Consider the following 19,696-nt stretch of genomic DNA (forward strand, 5'->3'; position numbering starts at 1 on the left):
AAATATAGCCAAGTTTCAGCTAGGTGTACCAAAGGTACGTCAAATATCTTGCCCTTTTACAGGGGGCAGGGGAAGAAACGGAACAGTTAAGAACTGTACTTTCAGAATTAACCATAACCTTAATTTTAGGGGACAGAGCTAAATAAAGGCCAACGGGAACTGAAATATTTCTGGGCAGAGCTGTAGTAAGTAAATCCTGCAATACTTTGACTACTCTCTTTACAAAAGCATGCATTTTGCTGCTGTCAAATGATACGTGCAACGGAAGAGTTAATCTACTTTTTTTGTACCTGGACAGATGTTAAGAGACCTTCTACGTTGGCTCGCTACACAACCCGCGTTCTTAATCTCCTTTCTTAACTCTACTTGCTACCATAAGAATAAAGTAAAAAACAACAACAAAACACTCAAGAAAGCATAAAAGTTTTATTAAGAAAATGGGTAGGATTTGAAAGTTTCTAGAGCAACTTGTTTCTTCTGTTTTCTTTTCCCTTTATCTCAAACACAGCAAACACTCTGCAAGAAGCATAAGCAGTAGCATTCTGGATTCTTTCCTGCAGAGTCAGTGAATCGGGGGAGTTCGACAGATGACTGTCTGTGTGGCCTCCCCATTCCTTTGTTTCTTCTTCTCTTATTAATAAAGGTTTTCCCAATGACTGGCCGAACAGTCGACAGACTTCTTGAGCTTTCCGCCGCGTGTTTCCAACAGCAGCAACGCATACTTGACGGCTGAGAGGTAGAAAAAGCAGAATAACAAGCAGGGCCGACTGATGTACAAGTATTCCTGCAGGATGTGGTGTTTTTTTTTTTAATGCCTCAGCTTTCACAGCTGTGTAGATGTAAGGCACATCACCTTCCCCCAGGTCCTGGGTGACAGCTTAGGAGTTTGAGGGGGGAGTGTGCAGAGAAAACGTCAGCATCCTCATCAGCTGTGATCAAGCATTTCTAACAAACACCTATATGCTGCAGGCATCCGTGGCGTGTGGCGCAGAGCAGGAGTTCACCCCTTGCTCCAGGCGTTTGGGTGGCCCAGCTGTGAGGCATAGCAGCACCTCTTTAACCTCACTGACCCGATTTTCAGACTCCTGCGTAAATACCTTTGAGATACGCTTCCGACATCTCCGGAACCGTTAGCAGTAGCTAGTTGAGCATGCTTCTTGGACCAGGCATAATTCTTTTCTTTAAAGAGGCAAAACGCAAACCAAGATCAAACTTCCCTCTGCCCCCTCAATGTCAATGGGAGAAGCACGACTTTGAATAGTTAACGGCTAAAATACCGAGACCGTGAGCTTCAAAGCAGCATGTTTCAATGCTGAGCAAGCACCGTGTATGGTTCTTTTCAGATCATGTCAGCAGCTAAGAGTAATGGGAATTGGCAAGGGTACTTAGAATTATCAACATCTGGTAACACACTTCTACCTTCATGAATAAATACAAATTAAATCTACACGTGCTGATGTAACTAAAGTCAAACTCTGTTGACCTAATGTTCACAGTAGACTATACTTCCAATGGAAATCAGTGGGAAAATATTTTTTATTACATTCTGCCTTTGCAGAGGGACCCTGCAGAAAGAACGAGCTGTACTTCTAGGCGGAACAGCGTTAATTTATAAGTTACATTTAAAACAAATACTGAAATATTTGAACATACATTTTAATAGGTATGAAGGAAACTATTTGCTCCCATTACAAACAGTATAAATTATGTATTCATATTAACTGTTATCTGAGGCTGTAAAACTTGTGGCAGGAGAGAGAACTTACCGAAGGGTGTCTATGGCTTCTGGTGTATGGTAGAAATGAGGTGGATTGATGGTAACAGAGGTTCCTAACTTTTCAATGAGTAGATTGCAAACATTCTGCATTTTTCCAAAATCACTGAATATAATACAGACCTGGGAGTGAACACAGACATCACACAAGTAATTTTTTTCATTTTTCCCCTATGATTCAACATTTATTTATATCAGTATAAAGCCAGATATGTACAAAGTAACTAAACATACTAGTCCTGTATATAACTCCAACATTTATTTACTTAGAACACTTTTATATAGCCCTAGAGACTGTCATTGGGTTTGCAACAGTGAGAAGTTCACAAAATGGTTTAAAACTGAGGATTAAGAAATGCTCTTTTGTGAGGAACTACAGCATTCTTGGTACGTAGACAATCTGAAGAATGAACGTGCTCTTTGGGACACATGACTAGATGCATCCCGGTTCTTCCCTTTTTAGATTACTAGATGTTAATTATGCAGAAGCCCAAGCAAAATGATGTGGAAAACATTGTGCAGGAAGGAAAATTACATTTTAATTCCAATCATTAGGTTCAAGAAACCTAAACTATGAGATTAAACTAAGCCTAGCTCAGTCCAGCTCGCAGTGGGCTCAAAACCCCGTGTTGGCTGAACAGACTCACTCTGAGAACTGGGCACTTCAAGACTTGGATTAAAAACAATTTAAACATCGAGCTGTCTGTGGCTTTGGCAATAAGAAGCATTAAATACAGAGGCATCAGGAATTCAGGTGCTTTCTCAAGTGCTACAAAGCAGGCATCACTATCAGCCCTGGATCCAGAGCCCCACAGCCTTCCTTGCAGGGAAGTGCCAGCCCGGCAGGGACTGTCCAGGCAGGAGCCAGCCGCCTTCTGTAGCAGAGCGCAGTCGCCAGCAGTGAAGCAATGATGCCTAGCTGCTATGGCATTTGGGAATCAGAAATCAGAAATCCTGGGTCCCAAACTCTTTTTTTAGAAGAACTAAACCGTCATCTTCACTTCCCAGTACAGTGCTCTCACCACTGAGTCAGGCCCACCTTCTCTCTTATCCCTGACTCTTCCCTTTCTTTTTGCACAGTAATACAGCTTCAACAGGAGGGGAAGAAAAAAGCTGTGGGAAAGAAAATTCCACCGCCAGCCCCTGTGACGTACAGTCACCCTGCGATTGCTGCAGTCCATGCAGCAATCTATCCCAGTGAAGGTGTATGGTACAGAAATCCAAGTTACGGCACGTCAGCTGCACTGCAGTAGCCTCCTGTGCGCATACCGTCAATTTACCTTGTGGAAAATGGGATAATTCAAGGAAGTTGAATCTCTCAGTGAGAGAGGAGGGGGCTACTTCATATACAGGGGATGGTAAAAAATTGATATTGACAATTATCACAAAGTAATTAACGCACATATCTTGTTACCCTAGGTAGCCTCTCGGTGCAGTACATGTACCTCATCCTGGCTTGAATCCTTGCACTGGCTCAGTAGCTCTTCACACAACTGAGCCAAAGCTGGGCTTAGGGCCTTAAAAACTGACTAAGATGGGGTGACAGGGCAATTCCATCTCCTACAAGGACAAAGGGTCACACCCGTTGTGCAAAACTGCACCAAGCCTGCATCTTCATCTCAGCTGCCCACCCTTTATCTGTAACTTGGGGGTTGGATCACTTGCTGGAAGGTGAAGTATCAATTTGAACAAAGACTGAAGATGAGACTAAACCTAGATTTCTATCTTTAGCAGGAGTTCTTGCCATATATAAAAAGCATATATTCTCTTGCGCTGTTTTGCCAAAAAACTGTCATAGTCGTATTTTGTGCAAAGTTGAAAGTCTCACTGTGAGGACTGTCATGGCGTTTTCCAGATTGCTATCGGTGTTTACAAGATTAGTTCCCTCAAGGGGATGAAACAAAAGAATGATCAAACAAAAGAGCTGTGGGTCTTAAACAAGAGAGAAGCTGCTCAGACTGGGGCAGTTCTGGGCACTCAGCAACTTCGTTGTTAAAAAACAAGCATGTAATCAGGTACCCTCCGGGACAGAAAACAACTGAGCAATAGCTGTGAATTTTGTTGTTTTTTTCCCCCTAAAAATCACAGTTTTCGTTCAGAGCTAGATGCAATAAATTCCACTTACATTTACAGAGGATACCTGAGCATTAAAATGCAAAGCAGTGTTTCAATTTCTTCAATAAAATTATGATTAAGGTTAAAAAGTGCGAAAAAGTAACATGAAGGTATGCAAAACCATTATGGACATCGTAAGGTTTGGGTAAGGCTGTAAAGGACAAGAAGTTATGGTTTATAAGGAGGCAAGTATATTAAGAAAAGCACAAAACCAACATAATCTTCATCCCATGAGATCATCATGCAATCAATGAACTATTATGATTAAGAAATTATAAAGCTTTGTGATCTCACACACAACTTCATTCTTCTGCATATTTTCCTTTGTTATAGCATGAATTAAAATTTATCTCCTTACAGTTGAAAGCGTATTTTGAATTCTTAATTGTACCTTAAAATAGCTATTTGTCTGGGACTTTCTTCACTCATCTAAAAACTCTTACAGTAGACAAATGGTAAAAAGAGTTTATAGAATTATAGAATGAAATAATGCACGACTTCCATGATTTTATGTATAACACAAATATAAAGGCAAACTCTTTAGTTGAGAAGTGAGTGTAAGTTAATTTTAAACTAATTTATATTGTTAAAGCATGCAAACATGCTGGTCAATGGAACTTCATTGGTTTATGAAGCTGCACTAATGAAACAAGTACATACATAAAGGGGGAAGCAAGGAGAAACTAATCTCTGCATAAAGAGCGACCATACAGCTACTTAAGCCAAAACAGCAGTATTATGGCTAGATCTTTCAAGTTCTGACACCCAGGTCCTAGGCAGCCATACAACTTTTGAACAGCAATTACAGCTGGTCCAAGCTGCCTACAAATGACCACTAAACCCATGTACGCTTTTTGTTGTGTAAAAATTAATAGCAGAAGGGAGACGATTGGTTAAGTTACCACTTAAGACTGAAGTTGTAAGCCTAAGCTTGTCTGTAGCCTAAATAATAATTCAATACAGTTTTATTTATTTTTAAGAACAGCTTATCTAAAAAACATGGTGATTTAAGCTCTCATGATAGTAGGTGTCTATTTTATGAAGTTATAGTCAGTCAGAACATGACACTGATGCATACCATTTAAGTATCAAAAGACTCATTTTAAAATACAAATTTTGTTCTCCAAATTCTCGATTATGTCTGTATTTATTGCTGTTATTTAGATGAGAATATGCCTTAGAGCAAGCAAGCAAACTAAAGAGGCTGAACCCTGTTTTAGGGGATTGTAAACAGCAGCTCTATAAAACAGCTATAATTTTATTGCTGGCTTCCAGGTTTACTTCATAAGAATCTGTAAATTTGCTGGGTAGTGATTAAAGTTTGATGCTCTAAAAAGATCCATCGACTGAACACACATCATTTCCCTCAGTGAATGGTTCCAGCAAAGCATTTATTTCTTACTATAGCATGAACGTGCAAAAATATACTCCCCTGAGCTGCTTCTGAAGTAAATGGGATTATTCCCATAATATTTAGCTTTCACACGGCACTTTTTACCTACAGAATTTCAAGTCAATTACCTAGGAAACAATGAGCTATGCTTTACTTGCAGCAAGCTGACGGCAGAGTCGTGTAGAATAGACCAAAATCCAGGTGCTGTTCAACTGTGGCTTAAACAGATCTAGATTAGGGTTGCCATGCCACTGTTGTACCCCATCCACTCTTGTCCTCTGCCTTGCATTGCCTCCAGTTCAGGGAGCTAAAATAATGGAAAAAATAAAAGCTAATCTGGGAAAAAAAAAAAAAGTTATTAACTGCAGCAGCTTTCTGAACTGACCTATCACCTGATCACCTAAGTACAACTCCTTGCAAGAAGCAGAGGGCAGGAAGGGCTATGGGTGGAGGAGAGCGCAGAACGGCAACCTTAGAGCCCCAGAACCAAATATTCCCTTCTGTAGCACTGTGTAATATTTGAAAAGCACACATTCAGCTGAGAAGAAAAAAATTCTTTCTATATTACAGTAGCAGAAAACAAGTTCTGCACACAACAGAAGACTGCAGCTGAACTCTGCTTTAAACTGCACGCCTTCAATAGTTTCTTTGAACTATGCTGCCTTTACTGTAGAGAACATCTACTCCTTGGTATGAGGAAAGACAGTCTGCACATTTTCATTGGTCCTTGCTACGCTTCTTACTCTTTTTTATTATTATTTTTGGTTAGGTTGAATACATACCTCTGCTTCCATTTGGTAAGTATTTTCTACTCTACTAAAATCCTCTGTTACAGTCATATTTTCTTCCTAAAACAAAGTACAAGAATATAATCTTAAAAGACAGAAATTAAGCATCTGTTGAAAATGTATGTACATTGTGTCCTGTAAAAGTTGAAATGTTTTGGCTTATTACTTATGACTTCGTAACAGAGATTTGGAATTTTCCAGGCAAATCTCTTCAGTTAAAAACTAGCTGGATGTTAAAGACTTCTTGACGTTATTTAAAGTAAATTATACAGTAGCTCTATAATGTAATTCCACTGCTATTCACTTGAAGAGACCAATTAGGTCTTAAAAGTGACTGCTAGCTAGAAGCTGTGTGTATCAGTGTGTAACTATAAATTCACCTGGTTCAAAAAAATGGAAGCTTCAATTGTTTTCAGAAAGTTAGTATGTGAAAAGTGCTTTTCAGGCCCCTATTTTAAGGTATTTTAATGGTAGCGGCTTGTAGCAAGGTGACGTGAACAATGACTGAGCACTGGTTATTCTGGCAGAATGGTAACCCTTAAAAGAGGCTATTCCACCAGTGACACTTTTGCATTAACAGCAGCTACATTATTCAACATAAAGGCTGCACAGAGCACTAGCAAACCCTGTAAGACTTATAAATAAGATACTGAACTAACTAAGGTACAGAATAACTCCAGTTACATCTGAATATTTGACCAACTTGGTAGCGGTCTAACAATCACATTTCTTTCACCCACTTCCCTCTTCGGTAAACAGTTTGGATGAACAATTTATTGTAAAATTACTGTACCACAACAAAAAGCACAGCTTACAATTTAATTGCAAATACAGCTTTGCATTTAATACCCAGGAACTGTAGGGAAGCAGATACTAAGCCTTTCAATTACTGAAAAAGTTTTACTTACTAAATTTATTTGCATAGGAAAACAATATTTGCTTTCAGCATTGACACATTTCAAAAGATGCTTTGTGTCAGAGTATTTCCTACAGAGGCTCAAATCTTCAAGTTTATCATGTAGTATGCATGCATAAGTTCATATAAATGACATTAGTAATGAGAATCATTGTCCTTTTAAAATATCATATGGAAATTAGAGCCATAATTACCATTGCACAGCAGCCTACAAGAAACAAATTTTGAAATTTCAATTTTATGATTGATTGGCAGTGCTCAAATTCAAGAACAGCAGCCCTATTTTTGGATAATCTCTTTAGTAAGGGCGAGGACCAGGGCCAGTTAGTCCCTAAAAAACCTATTTCCCCTTTTGCAGTCATAGCTTTGAGGTACTTTGGCAGCGTGGCTGGCTGTGGTTTGTTAAAGAGCGCTCAAACCAGCCCAGCACCGACAACTCATTTAATTTACAAAATGGAGCCAATCTTACTATTTATGATACAATCCAATTACAAGTGACAAGAAAGGTTTTTTCTAGAGCTCTTACGTATCTTATAGAGATAACCAAACAGAAAAGCTTTCTTCAACAACTCATATTTGACAAAAATAGCTATACTGTAATAAAACTTAAGAGTAAACATAGAAAAAGTGCATTCATTTTCCCTTGTCCCTGCTCCTTAATCGTTTTTAAAGAAAAGTTCTCTTTCCTGCTGAACGGATTCAAGTCTTCTGGTTTGGTTTTGGCCTCCGCACGGTTCCTGTGCATTTAAGGACAGTGCCATCCCGTGGCTCCAGGCACTATTGCAAGACCAATGCTATCGTAGTGAAAGATCATTTTGTGCCATCTATTATAAAATTTCCCTCGCGGCTAATTTTTATCCCACCAGATTTGACAGTAGCTGTCCGTATTATTGAAGATAAAGGGACGAAATAATGGCTGAAGTCATAACAAGGTGGCTTCTTGTGATATATCTTCTGTTAGATACTTTGTTCCTGTTCGCGAGTGTGTTCGGACAAAGATATGGAAAAGACAGGTAAGTGACAGTAAAATTTTAAAGTGGAATCAGGACTTTGACTACATCAAAAGCAAAAGGTTTTTTTTCCTACTGCTTATGTCTACTATTCACGTTTTGGCTGAGGAACTATCCGTTTGATTGCAACAGCCACAGGAAAAAACGTTTTCACTGTGCCTTACGGAAAGCTACACTTCTGATGTGTCCAGTATTCTGGATTTCTGGAATAACTTTCTCCATTTTCTAAATCTGTGGGCCAAGAATCACAGTAGAAAAGTTAAATGAATATAACATTATTGTTATGTGATAACTCAATTACCCCAGAAGCCACTGAACAATTCTTAACCGAATCACACTTGCATTCTGCTTATATAGCCTATTTTTTGAGCCAGCAGTGACATAAACCATCACGATTGCAAGTACTGTAAACACAAAAATGAACGACAGTCGATATGCCATTGAGCTTCCACTTTCAAGTCTAGAACTGTGCTTTGCCTTATATCTTCCTTCTTTTCAACAGAATAAAAATCTTATATAGCCCTTCCTCCTACCTATCTGCTACTTCGGAACAATTTCTTCTTCACAGGACCATTGTGTCCACCGTCACGACACTGTCGCTGTTTACAGGAATGACTGCTCCTTTCCCCAAAAGAGAACAGGGAAAAAACTAAATAGATAATCAGTGAAAGCACACTTCAAGGAGACAGCTATATAACAATACAGTATGAGAAAAGCCTACCTGCAGATAAAGTTATATGTTCTGCTCCTGGTTACTGAGTTAACAAAACTGTGAGACTACTTCATGAAACACAACACCAGTCTCAGTAAAGGAAAACGTTTATAGTTTGGAAATGTACGCTAACGCATCATTGTGGTAAGCTATGCTGATATGTGTAGTTATAAATAAAAAAAATCTGGAGACACCTGGAAATATCTCTTAGAATTCACTTGTACATGTGCACTGATATATCCAATATAACTTTACATTACGAAAAATAAAGATATTTAAACAACCAAAAGAGTTAGCTTCTTCCACCTGAACATAGCATTTTTAAGAAATGGTTAATGAGAGTCTTGATGTATGCTCGTATCTCCTCACAGTCCATCCATCATGGTGTCCCCGGACAGTTAAGGGTGTTAAGCACCTACAGTCAGTGTGTTCCCCAATGAGGCATCTGGTACCTCCGCTCCCGCCTCTCATCCCCTCACTCTGTCCGTTCTGTTTGGCATTAGACGGACAGAACGACAACCTAAAAATCTATGGGGAAGAAGTTTCTGCTGCTTAATGTCCATTCAAGAAATAACAGAAGTATATGTAACAGTTATTTTAAGAAAGGTAAAAAGCAGATTTGTACTCAGCAAGTGTAAGGATACTTTGGGGGTATTTCTTAAAATATATGGTAGCCTAAAAAAGGTCATGCCTTATGCAGGTTTCTACCTTTCTTATTCAAGGATATATTGATACTGGAAGATTTTGTAACTGAGTAAGCAAAACTTCAAAATCTTTCTTTTTAACTGACTGTATGGATATGCATCCATAACTGTGACTCCTAAATAAGTTTCAAAATATGGAGAATATTGCACATATATCCAAGGATATATCGCAGTACAGACAAACTCTTAAGCCAGAGCCCACTGGATGTAGTTTGTGAGCTGGTTTGTTTGTTTTGCTAAATAACACTCGCACTGGTATAACAAGTATTATCGCTGTTATTTTTAAACAAGATGGCCAATGCCAATTGTTAGATACAGTGATTAAAGAAAACAGTGTCGTCTCCACACCACTACCCAAATAAATCATAGGTGGTAAACATAAAATCAGTTTGCTTCTAGAGAAAGAGAAAAAAAGGTTACTTTTGAGCAGCTGGGCTGAGTAAGAGAGATTGGTTTCCCCATTGATTTTACTTTCCCTGCAGCCTTCAAAGCAGATTCTGTGCTCTGAAGTGCTGCATATACTTACAGCACTCTATAAATAAATCCCACTATGTGCATCTATTTCTGATTAAAATCCTGTGTAAATATATATGGAAATTAGGTGCTGCCCCCAGGCATCCTGACAAGCTGCTAATGCAAGCCCCTGCTGCTGCAAAGGTTATGCACTTCTGATATCACAGACTTCCTATGATAGCAACAAGGGTTAAGGAAATTGTTCTACGGATTAATTAAAAATAAATATATAGAATAGCCAGCTGATTTCTAAAGAGGCCTTAGATAAGCTTGCAACAACTAGAACCCTATGGAGATTGTGAAGAGATATTAATTTTACAGTGGTCTAGAATGGTATTAGCTACAAGTGATGTTAGCAAATGCAGTTAAGAACAAATTGCCAGCAGTGAGAGTTGTTAGTAGAAAAGCTACGAGGCCAATAAAAGCTCCAGCAGTGGAGTGATTTAAAATTGGATGGAACAAAGCACTAAAAATTATACCGCAGGGAACTACTCTGAAAAAAAAAAAATAACTTCATGTTGTTTTTCTCAGAGTTCCCTAGAGCTAACACTTTGCTAACACTGAGAAACCCACAACTTAAGCAGCATTTCATAGTCCCTCAAGTAAGTAGGAAGAACTAACATTTCCATTCTCCAACACACGGCATCTCTGAAACAGCAAAAGATTACTGTGAAATTATTATAACTACAATAAGACAATCAATGCTCTCACATTGTGAAAAAAGTCCACTCTCCACCTAGGTTACACTACTACTGCTTACCTGCTCCCATTACAGTTCTGAATCTGACTGCATATACCCAAATATTTGTTTGTCCAGGTCTTACTTCAATTTTGCAATTATTTTTTCTAGCCTGGAGTAGTGCGTGCAGCCCTCTAAAGCATACTCACTTATTTAACATCCTGCCTACTCCTTTTGTGTGCCATCCTCCACGTGTCGAACGCTCCACACTATCCTAATTCAATCAGGCTCATGTCAAAACTGGGAGTCAGTTATTCAGATTCACTGTAGGGTAAATATCTCCAACTATCTTTTCTAATGTATCCACACTCTGACGAGCTATTTAATTGCAGCCAGGATGAAAATACCCCATGATCTGATAGCTCACCATGGTGGTGGGTATGAAGCTTATTGTTTTCTCTACTAATAAAAATGAATGCATGAGTTGCCTTGTCTTCTCCCGTTCCTCTTAAAATCCACCAGACTTTAGACTCCTATTAACTCACTTAATAGAAACTGAAGGCATTCAACCTGTAATCCCATACAAAAATGCACCATTTCTGACTGAACAAGTCATTCTGATGGCAATGGAATCGTGCTCCCTGTGACAGACACGCACCCAGCCACGCGTTCAGGAAAAACACAGGGAGCAGGATCACATATCTGGCCCTCAGCAGCCTCCATGTCTCCTTGCCATCTAGTTCCATAGCTGCAATATGAGCTTTTTCTACATCAGGGGTTCAGGGGTCTTTGTTATTGACATCTTTATTCCTGAACAAATGCTTTATTTAGCTACTACAGAAACAGAGACAGCATCGCTATCAGTTTTAAAAGAAAACAGTAAATCCTGTTTTGTTGGGGAAAAAAAAAAGTAGGAGTCAGCACTTCAGATGCATGCAGCATTTGAGATGTGGGCATGCAATTCCACTGTAAGCACATCACAGGTCGAGTAACTTACTCTCTTACTTTGCGTTTACTAATACTGAATGTGCCATGTAACATCATGCAGGATCATGAAACCCTTCTGCAATTCCTTCTTTTTTACTACACTGAATAATTTGGTGTTGATAGCAAACTCGTGTCATCTCCCTTTTCCCCAGCTCATTTGTGAATACACTAAAAAAGCACAGACTTCTTGGGGAACTTCAATAGTAAGTAATTTTCAAAAGCAACCATTTATTCCATTGAAGATCAGCTTTGTTCTGATTTTAAAACTCCTAGGTGTGGAACACCGTCCAAAACTCTTTTATAAAATCCAAAAACATCAGCCGCACAATTGCTAGGCCAAATATCACCCTTACAGAGAATTTACAGTGTGGACAAAGCTTTAAAGGCAAGACTATGCTTTTGTCATTCTCATAAAATGACTTCCTCAGGCCAAAAAACTTATTATGGTAAAGGAACTTTTTGAGTCCACAAGGGGCTTCTGTCACTTCAGCTACCTTGATCACATCTCATGTTTCTTCATACCTCTCTACTCACATGGAACAAGAAAAAGAGAGAAGAAAAAGCTCTGTGGGCATTTGTCACTAAGCTACGGTAATCACCAGCTATACTGACACTTACACACGTGTATGTATAGGTTAAGTTCTGTTGCCGTGTACCCCTTTATCAGTTTCATCCGTATGCACGTGAGGATGCTGTATGACATGAACAGATGAAACAGCGAAGCAGGATGGTTTCCAGATGCAAAACGAGCAGCGGGTCCGAGAGCCCGTGCAGCGACGTTCCGCCTTGTCTGCTGAGGGTGGCAAAGCTGCAACCTCCCAAAGACGGGCAGGCTTTCACAGCAGCGCCCCAGCCGCCGGGGCGTTCCCGAGGCGGGGGGGGGACAGCTCCAAAACCCCGGTACTCCTCTGCTTCCCGCCGGCCAGGCCGATGCACGCAGCGCCCCACTCACCGGTCCCGGGGCCCCTCAGCGGCCGCCCTTCCCCTCGGGGCTGCCGCAGGGGAGGGGAGGCCCCGGGGGCCGGGAGGCGCCGGGTGGACCCCGCAGCTGAGGGGAGCTGCCCCGCCCGCTCCTCCCCTCGCCCCCCGCCGGGGGAACCGCCCGGCGCCCCAGGGGACCCCCCGCCGCGGGAGGCGGAGGCCGGGGGGCGGCTCTCACCGGGACGCCGCGCTGGCGGGCGCTCTGGGCGATGTACTCCAGCCGCCGGGCCACGCTGCTCCGCGCCGCCCCGGCCTCCCCCTTCCGGCTGCCCAGCCGCAGCGACACCCGCGCCCGGTCCGGGCCGGCGCTCAGCTCCGCGCTGCCGCTTACGTGCACCTCCCGCCCGGTCGGCGCCGGGGGGCCGCCGCGTCCCGCCGGGGCCGGGGCCGGGGCCGGGGCCGGGACGAGCTCAGCGAAGACGCGGGCGGGGGGCGGCGCGGGCAGCGCCATGGCGGCGGGCCCCTCGCGGCACCATGGCAACCAACGCCAGCGCGCCCGCTGCACCCTGGGAGGCGCCCACGTGACCCCCGCCCTTCCGCTCCCTGCCGCCATCACCCGGCCGCGGCGCAGCTGCCAGGCGGCCGCCAGGCCGAGGCGCCTTCCCGCCATGATGGGTACCGAGGCGGAACTCCCCTGCCTCCCGCCGAAGGGGATCCGCTATGACAGCTACCGAGGCAGGGCGCCTCCGGCGGCTGCCAAAGGGGGTTGAGGCGGGCGGTTGGGCTGCAGCCGTTAAGAAGGCGGTGGCAGGGGAAGTGTAGGTCCACATCCTCTGAGGAGAAGCTGTCCCGTTTCCGCCATTTTTGGCCTATTGTCATATTTTTCTAGCGTATTGAGGTCGGGAGCAACCTGAGAGGGAGAGGAGGAGCGCTGGAGAAAGGGCCGTGGGTGCTGTCTGCGGAGGGAAGACTGTTTTGTTGTGCCACATCACATCCTCCGCTGGTGGCAGGGCCTAGGCAGGGGTGATTAAAAACTATTCTAGCGTAAGTGCTGCTGGTTCTCCATGGAGGGGTCTTGCAGGGGACACGTTGGCTTTGCTAATGTCTGCTGGCTGGGTCCTGCTTAATGCTGCCCTCCGCTTAGGAAAGGCGGAGGGGTGCAGTTTGGGTCCTCAGGGAACCACAGGAGGCCTTTCAAGGCAGCGTCCAGCCCCTGGCCCAAGCAGGGTCAGCCAGAGCAGGTTGCCCAGCACCATGTCCAGTTGGGTTTTGAATATTTCAAAGGATGGAGACTCCAGAACCTCTCGGGGCAACCCACACCGGTATTTGACCACATTCAGAGTGAAAATATCGTGTTTTGTTATGTTCACATTGAATTTCATGTGTTTTAATCTGTGTCCGTTTTGTCGTGTCCTGTCACTGGGCTCCCCTGGGAAGAGCCTGGCTCCCTTGTCTTCCTTCCCATCAGGCATTTGTATACATTGATAACATCCCCCTGAGCCTTCTCTCCTCCAGGCTATACAGTCCCAGCTCTTTCAGCCCTTCCTCATAAGAGAGGTGCTCCAGTCCCTTCATCATCCTTGTGGCCTTTTGTTGGACTCTCTCCAGTACGTCCGTATCTCCCTTGTACTGTGGAGCCCAGAACAGGACCCAGCGGTCCAGGCGTGTCTCACCAGTGCTGAGCAAAGGGGAAGCGTCACCTCCCTTGATCTGCTGGCAATGCTTCTCCTAATCCAGCCCAGGATGCTGTTGGCCTGCTTTGCCACATGGGTGCATGATCCGCTTGTTGCCCACCAGGACCCCCAAGTCCTTTTTTGCCTTCCAGCCAGTCAAGCCCCAGTGTGCACTGGTGCATGGGGCTGCTCCTCCCCAGGTGCAGGATTTGGTGTTTCCCCTTGCTGAACTTCATGAGATGCCTCCCAGCTCAGTTCTCCAGTCTGTCCGAGTGGCTACAAAATGACTAGCTCTGTGTGTCTGGTCTTGTTTGTATGAGGATTTTTGGGAAGGACTTTGGATATGTCATTACTATTTACATTTGTGGTACATTGTGTTTTGATTACCTGAAATCTGGAACCTGGCACAGAGACTGGAAGCTGATGATACTGTATCTTTATAGCAGGTCTTACAGCCTTCCGAATTCATGTTGCAAACCTTGGAAAGTCTGCGTGACATGATGCAGATACATATTGCTATACTCTCCTTCTAGATGAAAACATGACATGTGAAGACATCAAGACCTGATTTTACAAGTCAGATGCAGATTCCTTGGAGGTGGCAGGAAAGAGAAATATCAAAGGAATTGAAGCCCTGTCTTTTTTCTCCTCATTAATCTGCTTGGTGCGGTGTGTGCTTCATGTCCCATTATTAGGGAGATTCTGTACAAACTTCCTTTCCCATCATTAATATCGCATCTGCCTTAAGAAGTGTCAATGACTTTTGCATGCCTCATGAGCCTTTGAATCTGGTTTTCTCTCCAGATTTGCTGAACACTTTAAAGCTTTAAATGAAATAGATTGAACCTGTTAGGTATTCATTACCTCTGGAGATGACACTCCATGTTTCTCAGCATGAATAACCAAAAGTAGGGACACCTAAAATTTTGAGTGTAACTGACTTTGATCAAAGTTATATGACAAGACAAGAAAGAAGCTTGTAACAGAATCCAGAAATATTGGTGCCTAGTCACTTAACATAAATCAATTTGAGAGCTTACATGAATAAATTCTGGGCATTGCTGACTTTAAGAAATAAAATAGAGAAAGAAAATGAGTACAGAGGAAATTATGAATGTATATTCCTCAGAAATAAATTCTTTAATTAAACAGGGAGTTTAAAATGCTTTTGAAAGTAGTCTGTCACAGCAGTACTTTCTTTTTTTTTGTTTAGCCAAGATATTTGTAGAGGATTTACTTAAATATGTAACAGTATCAATAGACACACTAGTATTGAATGCTGCTTATCAAGAAATCATCAATAAAGCTTTTAAAGAAGCGCTGGATAATGTAATGAAGCCAATTTGTGTACTCTCCAGGTTGTTTTTGTGTGTTCAAGACCTTCTGATTTAACCGTTGATTAAAAGTCATTTGCCTTTTTATGAAAGACAGCCTGGATCAGACAAAATCTGTTGGAGTAGTTACACGCATATATGTAGATGTGCAATGAAACTTCATATGTGTTACGCACTTCATAATTCAATGCTGTATGATCTTTAACGTTCTGGGAACACAGTGTGTCTTGTAGAAATATTATAAAAAGGTATCACAATTAAGAGCTTAATTGGATGAATCCTAGAAGACCTTTTCTAAGGGCAGTTATAAAATCACCTTAGATGCAAATTAATCTATGGAAAAATACTTTTCTGTGAAACAAGGTCAAGCGTTATTGAGTAGTTAGCATGCACTATAAGAACATCATCCACTAAGCATAATTTAATAACTATAGCCACGTTTTTACTTTGCACTCTTTAAAGGTACTTTGCAAAGCTCCCGTTTAAGTATATTGAGAGTCTGTCACTCAGAATTTTAACATAAAGCCAAATCTATGGATAATAAGCTTTTTCTGACTTACAGTTTGCGTAGGAGGCATTTTTGAAAATGATGGATTAACTGTTGTTTCAGAGTCGGAAAAGCCAATTTAATTGTAAATATCATTCTGCTAACTTACAGTTGAATTAAAAAATTGAAAACTTAACTACAGACTATGAAGAGATGGAGAAGGTGCTAAATTGCGTGTGGGATTTGTTTTTTTCCTTAGGAAACAGATGGTTTTATGTTTGGATCTATTTCTGTATGGTAGCAGTGAAGTGTTACATTGCTTGTGACTTTTAGCAATGGAGCTGGATTTATTTAGTGAGGTAAAATTTTTGAGGTTTGGAATGTGTGTGACAAGGAAATCTCTGTTAAAGCTGCTGCCAAATGCTTTTTTGTGAAAGGACAAATTGCAGTAGCCAAGTTGACTGATGTCTTTCTGTCATGTGTCTCAGATGCTGACTTACTGTACTGAAAACATTTAATGAATGGGGGCCCTATGTCATATCTATGTATTACTTGGTTGTTCCTTACAATGTTTTTATGCAAAGTCAGTCAGTCACCCACTTCTTATATGTGTGACAGACGCACTCGACCCCTTGACCAGACTGGTGGTGGTTTGGTGCAGGCTCCAGAAGAGGTAAGGCCCTGAGCCGTAGCTGGGCCATGAATGCCTCTAGTTTCAATCTGTTCTCTGAAAACCCGCAAAGGAGCAGAGTGGCACAGTGAGCATCGATGCATATGAGCCTGGAACATGGGTCATGCGATTGAGGCATGAATAGCGGGTGGCTTTTCCAAGACTCATTTATCAAGGAACAAAGAAAGTTGTGGGTACAAGGAGTTTCATGCATACCTTTTCCAACGCATGTAATTTGACTATGAGCCAACCACTTTATCCCATTAATATGACAGCTTAAATGAACCTTTTTTGAGCTCTCCCTGCTAGGCAGTGTGACTGCATGGCAGTGATCTCCCCTTGAGCGGGGACACCTCTCAAGGTTGCTCCTCAAGGCAGAGAGACCTTCTACGAATGACAGATCTTTGATAAACGACCAATATTGCGCATAACCTTGTAGCGCGGGAGCTTTGATTTTGTCTTGGTAACTTTGATTGCATGCTGAATTGATGCTAATGAAACATTACATAAACTTTGCATGTACAATCCCTTAGACGTAAACCATTGACCAAGTCTGAGACTAGGTTTGGACCTAGCTGCACCTAGACTTCTCTCTGAGAAAGGAGTTTAGAAAGCAAGGGGGTCCACTCTGAACCTTGTGACTCAATGGGAGGGTCCTCCGTACCCTTTTTCGTCCCCAGTCTCTGTGAATCATTTTAACTTGAGTGTAACTCAATTTTCCTTTGTATGTTTCTTCCATGCAGTAATTAATAGAGTGAACCTTGCTGTTGAACTTTGTAACTTGCACTTTTACAACATCATACTAAAACCACTTTTGCTAATGCCTTTGATGGTGATTCCTTCAGCGATCTAAATCACTCATTCATGACAAATTGGTGTAGTCGGCCTGATCCTAAACCAGGATTCGTGACAACATGGCATTGACAATCACTTTGTAGGGCAAATAAGTATCCACTATAAGGCAGATTCGTTACCTTTTCAAAACCATATGAGACTCAAAATTGAGAAGGTTAGGTCTGAGAAAATAGAAAATTCTTCAAAATTTAAAATTATTTTGTCAGAGTTCTAAATTACTGAATTCTTAACTTAATAACGATCACCAAAGAGTTCCAAACTTTTACTTGAGCATTTTTTATCTTTTAAGAATCATAGAATCATAGAATCGTCAAGGTTGGAAAAGACCCTTAAGATCATCGAGTCCAACCGTCAACATATCACTGCCAAGTCCATCTATACCATGTCTTCAAGCACCGTATCTATCTGTTCTTTAAATACCTCCAGGATGGAGACTCAACCACTTCCCTGGGCAGCCTCTTCCAATGCTTGACCACCCTCTCGGTGAAGAATTTTTTCCTAATATCTAACCTAAACCTCCCCTGGCGCAGCGTGAGGCCGTTTCCTCTCATTCTATCACTCGTTACTAGGGAGAAGAGACCGACCCCCACCTCACTACAACCTCCTTTCAGGTAGTTGTAGAGAGCGATAAGGTCTCCCCTCAGCCTCCTCTTCTCCAGACTATACAACCCCAGCTCCCTCAGCCACTCCTCAGAAGACTTGTGCTCTAGACCCTTCACCAACTTCGTTGCCCTTCTTTGGACATGCTCCAGCACCTCCATGTCCTTCTTGTAGTGAGGGGCCCAAAACCGGACACAGTACTCGGGGTGCGGCCTCACCAGTGCCAAGTACAGGGGCACTATCACCTCCCTGGTCCTGCTGGCCACACTGTTCTTGATACAGGCCAGGATGCCATTGGCCCTCTTGGCCACCTGATCACACTGCTGGCTCATGTTCAGGCGGCTGTCAACCAACACCCCCAGGTCCTTTTCCACCATACAGCTTTCCAGCCACTCTTCCCCCAGCCTGTAGCGTGGCATGGGGTTGTTGTGACCGAAGTGCAGGACCCGGCACTTAGCCTTGTTGAACCTCATACAGTTGGCCCCAGACAATGATCCAGCCTGTCCAGGTCCCTCTGTAGGGCCTTCCTGCCCTCCAGCAGATCGACACTTCCACCCAACTTGGTGTCATCTGCAAACTTACTGAGGGTGCACTCAATCCCCTCCTCCAGATCATCAATGAAGATATTGAACAGGACCGGCCCCAGTACTGAGCCCGGGGGAACACCACTCGTGACTGGCCGCCAACTGGATTTGGCTCCATTCACCACCACTCTCTGGGCTCGGCCGTCCAGCCAGTTTTTAACCCAGCGCAGAGTGCACCCATCCAAGCCGTGTGCAGCCAGCTTCTCCAGGAGAATGCTGTGGGAGACAGTGTCAAAGGCCTTACTAAAGTCCAAGTAGACAACATCCGCAGCCTTCCCCTCATCCACTAAGCGGATCACCTTGTCAGAGAAGGAGACCAGGTTAGTGAAACAGGATCTCCCTTTCATAAACCCGTGCTGGCTGGGCCTGATCCCTCGGTTGTCCGAAGAAAGAAGAAACATGCATGGAAGAAAGAGAGAACAAAATCAGTAGCCCTGTCCCTGCTGGTGTTTTATTTCCAAGATCAAAATTTACTAGATAAGTTGGAACCAACGTAGAACTTAGATTTCTGTGAAGTCTCCTATTTTAAGGAAATGTGTGTCCTCATGAGGCTTTTTTCCCCTCATGGACTAATTAGAATAACTGAGACTTTCTGAGGCTTGAGGGGAACATACTAGGGCTCACAGGAGGTGAGGCTGGTGAGAATTTTAAAGCAAAACAAAAGTTTTCCCTTTAACAACATAGAGGACTATAGAGAAAGAGAAATGCCTCCAGTTTTATCACTCTGACCTTGCCTACAGAATTTCCAAGGGCTGTTAACAATTGCTGTAGCTCAGGAGGTTGGTCAGTGAGTCTCTGCTCTAGATGTCGCTTGCTGTCAGACACACTCCTATGAGTGGAATTTGCGGCCCAAGTACGGGAAGTGGCAGTATTGCTGGAAAATATGAATGGATTTGTCACATTTTTACTTTCCTTTAAACAACTCGGCATCTCACAGATTCAGAAAAGACATCTGTCATTTCTTTTCCTCCCAGGCTTCCT

At 42.7% G+C, this 19,696-nt stretch overlaps 1 protein-coding gene across 2 annotated transcripts; it reads right to left on the reverse strand.

Annotated features, from left to right (window-relative positions):
- Positions 1-407: 407 nt before the first annotated feature.
- IRAK1BP1 (interleukin 1 receptor associated kinase 1 binding protein 1) lies at positions 408-13,035 on the reverse strand. 2 transcript variants are annotated; one of them, XM_087777502.1, is made up of 4 exons: positions 12,751-13,035; positions 6,065-6,130; positions 1,767-1,897; positions 408-729 (listed from the first exon to the last, which is right to left on the reverse strand). In XM_087777502.1, exons 1-4 carry the CDS (start codon positions 13,021-13,023, stop codon positions 459-461), a joined length of 741 nt encoding a protein of 246 aa, XP_087633628.1. In that variant the 5' UTR covers positions 13,024-13,035; the 3' UTR covers positions 408-458. The 2 variants fall into 2 exon arrangements, with proteins under 2 accessions (XP_087633628.1, XP_087633629.1); XM_087777503.1 differs by lacking the exon at positions 6,065-6,130.
- Between the last annotated feature and the right edge of the window lie 6,661 nt (positions 13,036-19,696).

Source organism: Nipponia nippon, unplaced genomic scaffold (assembly GCF_047370975.1).
Source record: "Nipponia nippon isolate SJK-2023a ecotype South Korea unplaced genomic scaffold, ASM4737097v1 scaffold_4, whole genome shotgun sequence".
NCBI lineage: Eukaryota > Metazoa > Chordata > Aves > Pelecaniformes > Threskiornithidae > Nipponia > Nipponia nippon.